At 41.2% G+C, this 14,249-nt stretch overlaps 1 protein-coding gene across 1 annotated transcript; it reads right to left on the bottom strand.

Annotated features, from left to right (window-relative positions):
- Nucleotides 1–12,387: 12,387 nt before the first annotated feature.
- On the bottom strand, nt 12,388–13,306 carry LOC123041254 (glutaredoxin-C9). Its single transcript, XM_044463905.1, has one exon. The coding sequence runs from the start codon at nt 13,218–13,220 to the stop codon at nt 12,807–12,809; it is 414 nt and encodes a 137-aa protein (XP_044319840.1). The 5' UTR covers nt 13,221–13,306; the 3' UTR covers nt 12,388–12,806.
- Nucleotides 13,307–14,249: the final 943 nt, after the last annotated feature.

Here is a 14,249-nt window from a genome sequence, read left to right as displayed (position 1 = left end):
ATGGAGGGCTTCTACATCAACACCATAGCCTCTCCGATGAAGTGTGAGTAGTTTACCTCAGACCTTCGGGTCCATAGTTAGTAGCTAGATGGCTTCTTCTCTCTTTTTGGATCTCAATACAATGTTCTCCCCCTCTCTTGTGGAGATCTATTCGATGTAATCTTCTTTTTGCGGTGTGTTTGTTGAGATCAATGAATTGTGGGTTTATGATCCAGCTTATCTATGAATAATATTTGAATCTTCTCTGAATTCTTTTATGTATGATTGAGTTATCTTTGCAAGTCTCTTCGAATTATCCATTTGGTTTGGCCAACTAGATTGGTAGTTCTTGCAATGGGAGAAGTGCTTAGCTTTGGGTTCAATCTTGCGGTGTCCTTACCCAGTGACAGAAGGGGCAGCAAGGCACGTATTGTATTGTTGCCATCGAGGATAACAAGATGGTTTTTTATCATATTGCATGAATTTATCCCTCTACATCATGTCATCTTGCTTAAGGCGTTACTCTGTTTTTAACTTAATACTCTAGATGCATGCTGGATAGCGGTCGATGAGTGGAGTAATAGTAGTAGATGCAGAATCGTTTCGGTTTACTTGTCTCGGACGTGATGCCTATACACATGATCATACCTAGATATACTCATAACTATGCTCAATTCTATCAATTGCTCAACAGTAATTTGTTCACCCACCATAGAATACTTATGCTCTTGAGAGAAGCCACTAGTGAAACCTATGGCCCCCGGGTCTATTCTCATCATATCAATCTCCATTACTTTAATACTTGCTTTGTTTTTACTTTGCCTTTTACTTTTCACTTTGCATCTCTATATCAAAAATACCAAAAATATTATTTATCATCTCTATCAGATCTCACCCTCGTAAGTGACCGTGAAGGGATTGACAACCCCTAATCGCGTTGGTTGCGAGTAGCTATCGTTTTGTGCAGGTACGAGGGACTCGTGCGTGATCTCCTACTGGATTGATACCTTGGTTCTCAAAAACTGAGGGAAATACTTACGCTACTTTACTGCATCATCCTCTCCTCTTCGGGGAAATCCAACGCAGTGCTCAAGAGGTAGCAAGAAGAATTTCTGGCGCCGTTGCCGGGAGTTTGCGCAAAAGTCAACCATACCAAGTACCCATCACAATCCCTATCTCTCGCATTACATTATTTGCCTCTCGTTTTCCTCTCCCCCACTTCACCCTTGCCGTTTTATTCGCCCTCTCTTTCCCTTTCGCCTTTTTCTCGTTTGCCTTTTTGTTTGCTCGTGTGTTGGATTGCTTGTTTGTCGCGATGGCTCAAGATGCTACCAAATTGTGTGACTTCACCAATACCAATAATAATGATTTCCTTAGCACTCCAGTTGCTCTGCTTGCCAATACTGAATCTTGTGAAATCAATACTGCTTTGTTGAATCTTGTTATGAAAGATCAATTCGCCGGCCTTCCTAGTGAAGATGCCGCTACTCATCTGAATAGCTTCGTTGATTTATGTGATATGCAAAAGAAAAAAGATGTCGATAATGATGTCATTAAATTGAAGCTATTTCCTTTTTCGCTTAGAGATCATGCTAAAGCGTGGTTTTCATCTTTGCCTAAAAATAGTATTGATTCTTGGAACAAATGCAAAGATGCTTTTATCTCTAAGTATTTTCCTCCCGCTAAGATTATCTCTCTTAGGAACGATATTATGAATTTTAAGCAACTTGATCATGAACATGTTGCACAAGCTTGGGAGAGAATGAAATTAATGATGCGTAATTGTCCTACTCATGGTTTGAACTTGTGGATGATTATACAAAAATTTTATGCCGGATTGAATTTTGCTTCTAGAAATCTTTTAGATTGGCCGCGGGAGGCACTTTTATGGAAATCACTCTAGGAGATGCTACTAACTTCTAGATAATATTATGGTAAATTATTCTCAATGGCATACTGAAAGATCTACTAATAAAAAAGTGCATGCGATAGAAGAAATTAATTTTGTGAGTGGAAAGATGGATGAACTTATGAAATTATTTGCTACTAAGAGTGTTTCTTCTGATCCTAATGATATGCCCTTGTCTACTTTGATTGAGAATAATAATGAATCTATGGATGTGAATGTTGGTAGGAATAATTTTGGTAACAACGCGTATAGAGGGAATTTTAATCCTAGGCCTTATCCTAGTAATCCTTCTAATAATTATGGAAATTCCTACAACAACTCTTATGGAAATTTTAATAAGATGCCCTCTGAATTTGAGAGTAGTGTTAAAGATTTTATGAATTCACAAAAGAATTTTAATGCTTTGCTTGAAGAGAAATTGCTTAAAGTTGATGATTTGGCTAGGAACGTTGATAGAATTTCTCTTGAAATTGATTCTTTAAAGCTTAGATCTATTCCTCCTAAACATGATATCAATGAGTCTCTCAAAGCTATGAGAATTTCCATTGATGAGTGCAAGGAAAGAACCGCTAGGATGCGTGCTTCCAAAGATGCCTTTATTAAAGCGTGTTCTTCCAATTCCTATGAAAATCAAGATGAAGATCTAAAAGTTATTGATGTGTCCCCCATTAAATCTTTGTTTTGCAATATGAATCTTGATGAAACTGAATATGATCTTCCTTTACCTAGAAGGCGTTTTAAGAATTCGGAGTTTTTAGACCTTGATGATGAAATTGATGAAAGTGGGATTGAAAGAAATAAAAACCTAGATGTTGCTAAACCCACTATTTTGGATCTCAAGGAATTTAATTATGAAAATTGCTCTCTAATTGATTGTATTTCCTTGTTGCAATCCGTGCTAAATTCTCCTCATGCTTATAGTCAAAATAAGGCCTTTACCGAACACATTGTTGATGCCTTGATGCAATCTTATGAAGAAAAACTTGAGTTGAAAGTTTCTATCCCTAGAAAACTCTATGATGAGTGGGAACCTACTATTAAAATAAAAATTAAAAATTATGAGTTTCATGCCTTGTGTGATTTGGGTGCTAGTGTCTCCACTATTCCCAAAACTTTGTGTGATTTGCTAGATTTCCGTGACTTTGAAGATTGCTCTCTAAACTTGCATCTTGCGGATTCCACTATTAAAAAGCCTATGGGAAGAATTAATGATGTTCTTATTGTTGCAAATAGGAATTATGTGCCCGTAGATTTTATCGTTCTTGATATAGATTGCAATCCTTCATGTCCTATTATTCTTGGTAGACCTTTCCTTAGAACGATTGGTGCGATTATTGATATGAAGGAAGGGAATATTAGATTCCAATTTCCCTTAAAGAAGGGCATGGAACACTTCCCTAGAAAGGAAATAAAATTACCTTATGAATCTATCATGAGAGCCACTTATGGATTGCCTACCAAAGATGGCAAAACCTAGATCTATCCTTGCTTTTATGCCTAGCTAGGGGCGTTAAACGATAGCGCTTGTTGGGAGGCAACCCAATTTTATTTTTGGTTTTTGTTTTTCTTCTGTTTAGGAATAAATAATCCATCTAGCCTCTGTTAGATGTGGTTTTATGTTTTAATTAGTGTTTGTGTCAAGTAGAACCTATAGGATAACCTACGATGATAGTTGATTTGATTCCGCTGAAAAACAGAAACTTTGCGCTCACGAGAAAAAATTCAATAAATCACAGAACGTGCTTTTGCATTGATTCTTTTTGCTGCTGATCAACAAACAAATTGTCCAGTACGTCCTATTTTGGAAGGATTTTTAGAGTTCCAGAAGTTTGCGTTAGTTACAGATTGCTACAGACTGTTCTGTTTTTGACAGATTCTGTTTTTCGTGTGTTGTTTGCTTATTTCAATGCATCTATGGCTAATAAATTAGTTTATAAGCCATAAGGAAGTTGGAATACAGTAGGTTTAACACCAATATAAATAAATAATGAGTTCATTACAGTACCTTAAAGTAGTCTTTTGTTTTCTTTCACTAACGGAGCTCACGAGATTTCTATTGAGTTTTGTGTTGTGAAGTTTTCAAGTTTTGGGTGAATTCTTTTGATGGATTATGGAACAAGGAGTGGCAAGAGCCTAAGCTTGGGGATGCCCATGGCACCCCCAAGATAATCCAAGGACACCAAAAAGTCAAAGCTTGGGGATGCCCCGGAAGGCATCCCCTCTTTCGTCTACTTCCATCGGTAATTTACTTGGAGCTATATTTTTATTCACCACATGTTATGTGTTTTGCTTGGAGCATCTTGTATAATTTGCGTCTTTGCTTGTTAGTTTACCACAATCATCCTTGCTGTACACACCTTTTGAGAGAGCCATACACAAATTGGAATTTGCTAGAATACTCTATATGTTCACTTATATCTTTTGAGCTTGATAGTTTTGCTCATAAGTGCTTCACTTATATCTTTTGAGCGTGATAATTTTTGCTCTAGTGCTTCACTTAGATCTTTTAGAGCATGGTGGTGGATTTGTTTTAAAGAAACTATTGATCTCATGCTTCATTTAGAGTCGTTAATAGCATGGTAATTTGCTTAATGTTAATACACTTGGTATTCAAGATATGTGAAACTTTCTTTTGAGTACATTGAATACTAAGATAAGTTTGATGCTTGATAATTGTTTTGAGATATGGAGGTGATAATATCAAAGTAATGCTAGTTGGGGTGATTATGTGTTTAAAAGAATGCTTGTGTTGAAGTTTGTGATTCACGTAGCATGCACGTATGGTGACCGCTTTGTGATGAAGTTGGAGCACAATTTTATTTATTGATTGCCTTCCTTATGAGTGGCGGTCGGGGACGAGCGATGGTCTTTTCCTACCAATCTATCCCCCTAGGAGCATGCGTGTAGTGCTTTGGTTTTTGATGACTTCTAAATGTTTGCAACAAGTGCATGAGTTCTTTTGATTAATGTTGAGTCCATGGATTATACGCACCCTTTCACCCTTTCACCATTGCTAGCCTCTCTAATTCCGCGCACTTTTCGCCGATATCATACACCCACCATATACCTCCCTCAAAACAGCCACCATACCTACCTATCATGGCATTTCCATAGCCATTCTGAGATATATTGCCATGCAACTTTCCACCGTTCCATTCATATGACACACATTACTTTTGTCATATTGCTTTTTGCATGAACATGTAGTTGACATTGTATTTGTGGCAAGGCCACCTTCATAATTTTCATACATGTCGCTCTTGATTCATTGCATATCCCGGTACACCGCCGGAGGCATTCATATAGAGTCATATTTTGTTCTAAGTATCGAGTTGTAATTGTTGAGTTGTAAGAAAAATAAAAGTGTGATGATCATCATTATTAGAGCATTGTCCCAGTGAGGAAAGGATGATGGAGACTATGATTCCCCCATAAGTCGGGATGAGACTCCGGATGAAAAAAAAGAGGCCATAAAAAAAGAGAAAAGGCCCAATAAAAAAATGAGAGAAAAAGAGAGAAGGGACAATGTTACTATCCTTTTACCACACTTGTGCTTCAAAGTAGCACCATGATCTTCATGATAGAGAGAGTCTCATATGTTGTCACTTTCATATACTAGTGGGAATTTTTCATTATAGAACTTGGCTTGTATATTCCAATGATGGGCTTCCTCAAAAGTGCCCTAGGTCTTCGTGAGCAAGCAAGTTGGATGCACACCCACTTAGTTTCTTTTGTTGAGCTTTCATATATTTATAGCTCTAGTGCATCCGTTGCATGGCAATCCCTACTCACTCACATTGATATCTATTAATGGGCATCTCCATAGCCCGTTGATATGCCTAGTTGATGTGAGACTATCTTCTCCTTTTTTGTCTTCTCCACAACCACCATTCTATTCCACATATAGTGCTATGTCCATGGCTCACGCTCATGTATTGCGTGAAAGTTGAAAGAGTTTGAGATTACTAAAGTATGAAACAATTGCTTGGCTTGTCATCGGGGTTGTGCATGATTAAATACTTTGTGTGATGAAGATAGAGCAACAGCCAGACTATATGATTTTGTAGGGATAACTTTCTTTAGCCATGCTATTTTGAGAAGACATGATTGCTTTGATTAGTATGCTTGAAGTATTATTACTTTTATGTCAATATGAACTTTTGTCTTGAATCTTTCGGATCTGAATATTCATACTACAATTAAGAAGATTTACATTGAAATTATGCCAAAGTATCACTCCGCATCAAAAATTCATTTTTTATCATTTACCTACTCGAGGACGAGCAGGAATTAAGCTTGGGGATGCCTGATATGTCTCCAACGTATCTATAATTTTTTATTGCTCCATGCTACTTTATCTACTGTTTTGGACTATATTGGGCTTTATTTTCCACTTTTATATTATTTTTGGGACTAACCTATTAACCGGAGGCCCAGCCCAAAATTGCTGCTTTTTGCCTATTTCAGTGTTTCGAAGAAACAGAATATCAAACAGAGTCCAAATGGAATGAAACCTTCGGGAACGTGATTTTCTCACCGAACGTGATCCAGGAGACTTGGACCCTGCTCCAAGGAACAACCGAGGTGGTCAGGAGGGTGGGGGGCGCGCCCTCCCCCTAGGCACGCCCCCTACCTCGTGGGCCCCCTGTTGCTCCACCGACGTACTCCTTCCTTCTATATATACCTACGTACCCCCGACAGATCAAATACGGAGCCAAAAACCTAATTCCACTGCCGCAACCTTCTGTATCCACGAGATCCCATCTTGGGGCCTGTTCCGGAGCTCCGCCGGAGGGGGCATCCACCATGGAGGGCTTCTACATCAACACCATGGCCTCTCCGATGAAGTGTGAGTAGTTTACCTCAGACCTTCGGGTCCATAGTTAGTTGCTAGATGGCTTCTTCTCTCTTTTTGGATCTCAATACAATGTTCTCCCCCTCTCTTATGGAGATCTATTCGATGTAATCTTCTTTTTGCGGTTTGTTTGTTGAGACCGATGAATTGTGGGTTTATGATCCAGCTTATATATGAATAATATTTGAATCGCCTCTGAATTCTTTTATGTATGATTGAGTTATCTTTGCAAGTCTCTTCGAATTATCTGTTTGGTTTGGCACGTATTGTATTGTTGCCATAGAGGATAACAAGATGGTTTTTTTATCATATTGTATGAATTTATCCCTCTACATCATGTCATCTTGCTTAAGGCGTTACTCTGTTTTTAACTTAATACTCGATGCATGCTGGATAGCGGTCGATGAGTGGAGTAATAGTAGTAGATGCAGAATCGTTTCGGTTTACTTGTCTCGTACGTGATGCCTATACACATGATCATACCTAGATATACTCATAACTATGCTCAATTCTATCAATTGCTCAATAGTAATTTGTTCACCCACCGTAGAATACTTATGCTCTCGAGAGAAGCCACTAGTGAAACCTATGGCCCCCGGGTCTATTCTCATCATATCAATCTCCATTGCTTTAATACTTGCTTTGTTTTTACTTTGCCTTTTACTTTTCACTTTGCATCTCTATATCAAAAATACCAAAAATACTATTTATCATCTCTATCAGATCTCACCCTCGTAAGTGACCGTGAAGGGATTGACAACCCCTAATCGCGTTGGTTGCGAGTAGCTATCGTTTTGTGCAGGTACGAGGGACTCGTGCGTGATCTCCTACTGGATTGATACCTTCGTTCTCAAAAACTGAGGAAATACTTACGCTACTTTACTGCATCACCCTCTCCTCTTTGGGAAAATCTAACGCAGTGCTCAAGAGGTAGCAGAGAGCCATCAGAACAAACCTACACTTCCAACATACATTTTTTGAGAGAGAACCACCTACTCATGTGTTGAGACCAAGATATTCCATTCCTACCATATGAATCTTGATCTCTAGCCTTCCCCAAGTTGCTTTCCACTCAAATCTTCTTTCCACCAATCCAAATCCTGTGAGAGAGAGTTGAGTGTTGGGGAGACTATCATTTGAAGCACAAGAGCAAGGAGTTCATCATCAACACACCATTTGTTACTTCTTGAAGAGTGGTGTCTCCTAGATTGGCTAGGTGTCACTTGGGAGCCTCCGACAAGATTGTGGAGTTGAGCCAAGGAGTTTGTAAGGGCAAGGAGATCGCCTACTTCGTGAAGATCTACCGCTAGTGAGGCAAGTCCTTCGTGGGCGATGACCATGGTGGGATAGACAAGGTTGCTTCTTCGTGGACCCTTCTTGGGTGAAGCCCTCCGTGTACTCGCCCAGTCGTTACCCTTCGTGGGTTAAAGTCTCCATCAAACGTGGATGTACGATAGCACCACATATCGGAATCACGGCTTAAAAATCACCGTGTCTCCAAATTGCGTTTGATTTCTCCAAACCCTTTCCTTTACATTCTTGCAAGTTGCATGCTTTACTTTCCGCTGCTCATATACTCTTTGCATGCTTGCTTGAATTGTGTTAAGATTGCTTGACTTGTGCTAAGTTTGCTAAAACCTGCCAAAGACTAAAATTGGGAAAATGTTAAGTTTTTATTTGGTCAAGTAGTCTAATCATCCCCCTCTAGACATACTTCCGATCCTACAAGGGGTTACAAGAGTTGATCTACCTCGAGATCGTAATGGGTAAACCCTAGATATCTAGCATGTATGATTATGATTGTCTCTACGGACTAAACCCTCTGTTTTATATAGACACCAGAGGGACCTAGGGTTGTACAAAGTCGGTTTACAGAGAAAGGAAGATACACGGTCCGAACGCCAAACTTGCCATCCATGCAAATGAGAGTCCCATCCGGACACGGGGGAAGGTCTTTGATCTTGTATCTTCATGGCCCATTAGTCCGGCCCATATCACATAGCCAGGAAGCCCGAGGAGCCCCTAGTCCAGGACTCCCTCAGTGGGTAACAATGTCTTCCGTTGTAAAGCACGGACAATTATATATTTTATGAACTACTAGCAAAAGGGCTCGTACGTTGACGGAAAAAAAATCATAATCTCCAATGACCAAGACGACATTTTGCTGCATCACCGAGATACACTATCACTCTCAATTTTGTGAAATCATTAACAATGCTTTAAGTCATGAACATTTTTTAAACTCATGCACATATTCAAAATCATGATCATTTTGAAATTCATGAACACTTTTACAAATTTTCGAACATTTTCTAAAATCAAGAGCATTTTTTGAAATTGTGAACGTTTTAAACTATTTGCAAACATTTTTAAAAAATTTTGATTTTTTAAACAATTTTCTTGAATCAGCGAACATTTCAAGAATCGTTGAATTATTATTTTTTAAATTGGTGGAACAATTTTTGAAATTTACGTGCATTGTTGTAGCAAACATTTTTTTATTTGGTGAACATTTTTGAAATGCATGATCATTTTTGAATTAGCAAACTTTTTTTGAATCAGTGAACTTTTTATGAATGAATAAACTATTTTATAGGTCACAAACAGTTTTTGATTTTTTAGGATACTTTTTATTAATGAACATATTTTGAATTGGCAAAATTTTGATCAATTTCATTAACATTTTTAATTCAAAAACATTTATAAAAATCAAGGACATTTTTTTATTTCCCTAACATTTGTTTTTAAAATTTTAAACAATTTTTTGAATAAAAAACTTTTTATTTTACAAAATCAAGAAAAATTTATGAATCCACAATCATTTTACGATTTAGTAAACAGTTTTTCTTTAATATTAAATTTCTAAAAATTTGGGAATTATTTAAATTCGAAAGAAAAGTAAAAATAAAATCGGAATTTAAATAACAGGCTGTCCGGACATTGACCGGGCCAAACGGGCGCGCTGCGTCTTCTCTCAACGCGCAGAGCATAAGGTCCCTATTGCATGGGCTGGCCTAGGCGGGATTCCCCTGTATGGAATTTTTTTATCACTTATAGATGGTGTTCGTGGATATTTTGTAATTTTAGGGGCAATTTCCCTATCGTACCAACAAAAACAAAAGCTTCATTATTATTAGGTATAGATATAGATATATAGAATGCAAACGAACTAAAAGAAACGAAAGAAAAGTCAGAAAACCTAACCTCTCCGGGAGAGGTCCAAATTAGCACCTTCAACTCTAGTTGGCCGAGCGGCGCTCGCATACAGGCATAGCAGGCCGCGGCCCAACTTGATGCTTCACTCAGCTTGATGCACTCAGCACGCCACGCTTAAGATTTAGCTGCTGGTTTCTAGAAAAAAAATCGTCAATCAAGTTTTGTATGTATCAAATAGATTCATAAATTTATTTTTTATGCAGATTTAAATAAAGTTCACAAATTTAAAATATTTTCATGAATTTGATTTTTTTGCGACTATCAAATTGTCTGTTTGTGAATTTGAAAAATTTCACGGGTTTGAAAAAAGTTTGTGGATTTGAAAAACTTTTATGAATTTGATATAAGTTCATGTATTTCAAAAAAGTTCATTGGTTTGAAAAAAGTTCAACAAATTGAAAATTAACAAAAATGATAAAACAAAGAGGGAAAGGAGAAAAATATAAAAAGATTAAAAAAAAGGGGGAATAAGGCCAAACTGAGAAGCATCTAGAAGCTTCCAAGGTCATTAAGCACTAGCGCTCGCGAAGCCGGCACGCGCACTATGTACAATAGACACGTTGCGAACGCGAAGAAAAAAATTAAATGGACCAAGCCCAGGACGAGGGGGGGCAGGGGATGTAGCCTTGTAGACCAACAAATAGTAATAATCGGCGCATAAGGCACTACATAGAAAATGGCTGTTTTCAGTACCGTAATAACTTGTGTGCTATATATTGCCCGGAAATAGAGGCAAAAATATAAACGACACCCCACCACAAACGACACTCATCGTACATACACCATGCTAGAGCCTAGTCGCCAAGACCATGCCATACCCGTCAACTACAAAGGGTCTATGGTGATTTCATTAATTTCAAGATATTATTCTGTATCATTTTCTTAGACATGGTTCGTACGGACAAAGTGTATGTGTGTAGCTGTGATTGTACCGTGTTAGAGAAAAGTTAATGCCAAGACCATGCCACGGGACATGACCTGCTTTACGATGCCGCTATTTTTCCTTTTGCACTGTTTCCTGGGGAAAAGAAGATGTAATGAAATGCATGCTACTCAGCAGAGCACGTGAAGTATATTATCGATTAGTGAGTAAACCGATCCACGGGCCAAAGTAATCAATGGTACGTGCGCTATGTGTAGAGCTATCTATAGCAAACATGTTATTCAGGCATTAATATGATGTGCACACTTCAAACAAATGTTGGCTCAAAGGGTTGAAAACGACGGCCCGTTTGTATGTACTGCTACGTCTACGTGTATCATGTACGGAGGCTGTCGTAACTAGCGTAGTGGCGTAGCAGCAGCGAGTGACGCAAGGCATCGGCAGGAGGGCCTGGGCAATGCTGCATGCTGATGCCGGGTAAAGGGCGATGGACTTTGCTTTGCTTTGCGTCGCCAGGCCAGTTTGCCTTTGCCATGCTACGCGTATGCATGCGTGCGTGACGACCAATGGGACTGGTATGCTATACGGGGCCGTCTCTTTCGACACCCCAGCGACGTGCCGGCCCTATTCACGGAAACTCATCCTCATCACGCCATGCCATGCCATGCCTACATCCACTGCGCCAACTTTTTCTTTCGCCTTGCCTGTGCTGTGCACCCATATTTCAAAGCCAGCGTTACCATACTGCATCCTTTTTTTTTCTTTGCCGGAAGCCTTACCACTTTGCTTTGACCGGCACATATTTACATACTTGTATGTATCACGACCAACAGTCCTAATGCTGTATAGTTTTTCTAGCATGTTGTTTTTTTTCTTCATTTTTTTCCGGGGAGATTTTTCTCCTTCTTCTAGCTAGTACTACTACGTGTCAAAGCATCATGACGCGTAGCAAATAACCGTGCCTAAAATATCGCTTGTATTACTACTAGTGCAGATGAGTTCATTGTGGATCGTCACACGAACCGTATGCTTGCTTGCCAGCGACATCTAGTCTTTAGCTAACCTCAGCATTCTTACCGGCCATGACCAACAAAAAAGCGTCTGCTAAAAACTAGCCGGTAGAGTGAGGTTAAAGCATCTCACGGCAACCGCTTCATGCATGCATGCTATGCTCTGCTACCTCACGCCTTTGAACCAAGCCTAAAAAAAAAGGCAAGTCACGTTTCATGGTGCTTTGCTCTGCTGCTGCATGCGTCTGGCATCTGCGACTGCGTGCGTACGTACCGGTACCATCACCTTCTGTGGACGCATCTTCCCACTCTCCATCAATTCAAAAATCAATTTTCCTTGTACCCTCGAAAAAAAATTCAATTTTCCACCAACAAAATGCTACTACACCTCCAACAACTATATTCTTATTAGGATTATTTTTCCTCTACTAGGAGTAGTACAAGTATGCATGCGAGTGCGAGGCATGTATACCCATCAAAACGTCCAATTGAGTAGGTAGCAGTATACACGAACATGCATAGAGATGATAGTATGTATGGTTTACGGTGGACAGATACTTGATTTATCTCAGGATAATAATAACACGATGTGCAGGCTAGCTTGCTAGGCGTCATTGCATTACATTGTTGGTCTGATCTGATGGCTAGTATCCCTCCACTCTCTAACTAGATAAGCATCACCTACAAAAACAAACACACGCAACTGACAAGGCTAATTGAGCTTTCCTTGTTAATTATATCTACATCTCACTAGCCAGCGAAGCTCAACACACCATGCAACGCACGCACGCACGCACGCGTCCATCCATCGCCCACGCACAGCCACAGCACAGGCACGGCACAAGAAAAGAAAAGAAAAGAAAAGACGACCAACACACAAAGTAAACGCCGCCGTTGATCACCACCATCGGTTCCGGCCGGCCGGCGAGACAGCAAAGCAATGCAGCTCGCGGCTCAGAGCCAGAGCGCGCCGGCGTCCTTGAGGAGCGGGACGAGCGTGCCGTTGATGTGGCACGCCATCACCTTCTCCACGCCGCCCAGGAGCCTCCCGCCAACGAACACCACGGGCACCGGCGGCTGCTGGTGGTGGCCGGCGCCGGGTCCGGGGGGCAGCAGCTGCGCCAGGGCCGCCTGGATCTCCCGCCCGGCGCCGCCCATCTGGTCCAACTCGTACACGGTGGGGCCGACTCCCAGGCCAAGCAGGAGGCGCTTGACGACGTGGCACATGCAGCAGCCGCTGGCGCTGAAGACGACCACCGCGTTGCCGCTGGCCATGCGAGCCACCCTCTCGTACACCGCCGCCTCCTCCGCCTCCGCCACGATGCCGCCGCCCACCACGCCCTCCACCTGCTGCTGCATCCTCAACATCTTGGCCTAGCCTAGCTAGCTAGTGAGAGTGAGAGTGTAGTTAATTGTTTGTTGGCGCAGTGCAAGGGAACGAGGATGAAGAAAACAGGGAGCGGTGGACGTGCGTTTATATAGGATAGGAGAAGCGGACAGGGTGTGTGTGTGTGTCTCGAACGGAAGTGTGATGGGAGAAGGGAAGGGGTGGGGTGTGGGGAGTCAAAGAGACATGGATCGCTTTTGGCAGAGCCGGTCGCGAGCTCCGCAACGAACCCGGCACACTCTGACCACTAGTACTCCACCCCATTCCACTACGGTTACAAGAGATGAGAGTAAAGCGAGGAGCAAGTTAAAGAGCTATGCGGTAGCTTTTGTGCGTAGACGAGGAGAAGGAAAAAGCGAAGGGATGGCCGAAAGATGGATGGATGCATGGCATGGCATGGCATGGCGAGGCGATCCTAGCATGCATGCATGCACAGCCGCCTAATCTACTCCTGTCGTGGCACATCAGCAAAATCAATTACCCCTTTTCTTTATACTCCTATAATATAATGAACCAATGGGCGTTCAACGCTCTCAGAAAATAATGTCCATCTTGATTTACAGGCGAATTCTAAAGTAGTAGTACTACTGTAGGAATTTACATGTATCTGCAGGACAAGAATTTGAACGCCGACTATACGGAGGGAGGGAACGGAGCATGGACACGGCGTGACAAGACAAGCGTCGATCGTCACGGCAGCCGACAAGCCGACAGCACGACGTCCCCCTCAGCCGCCGTTTGACTCCTCGGCCCCACAGCCACCAAACGCCGTCACGCCCATCGTCACCTCCTTCACGTCCCACATTGCCTTCACGTGATCGATTCCCCCCACCAGGCCCCGGCGGCATGCATAACCGTCCATCGCTCTTGGGTCTTCGTCACCAACGCCTAACACGACACAACCAACCAATAGATCAGCACAACGGGCCATAGTCGGTTGCGGGCAGTAGAGCAACGGTAATAGAGTCCCCGTATTGACAGCCTCCGTATGTATGTATGTATGTATGTAT

Source organism: Triticum aestivum, chromosome 2B, assembly GCF_018294505.1.
Source record: "Triticum aestivum cultivar Chinese Spring chromosome 2B, IWGSC CS RefSeq v2.1, whole genome shotgun sequence".
NCBI lineage: Eukaryota > Viridiplantae > Streptophyta > Magnoliopsida > Poales > Poaceae > Triticum > Triticum aestivum.
The sequence above is the reverse complement of the archived record's forward strand: the minus strand, read 5'-3'. Positions and strand labels throughout refer to the sequence as shown.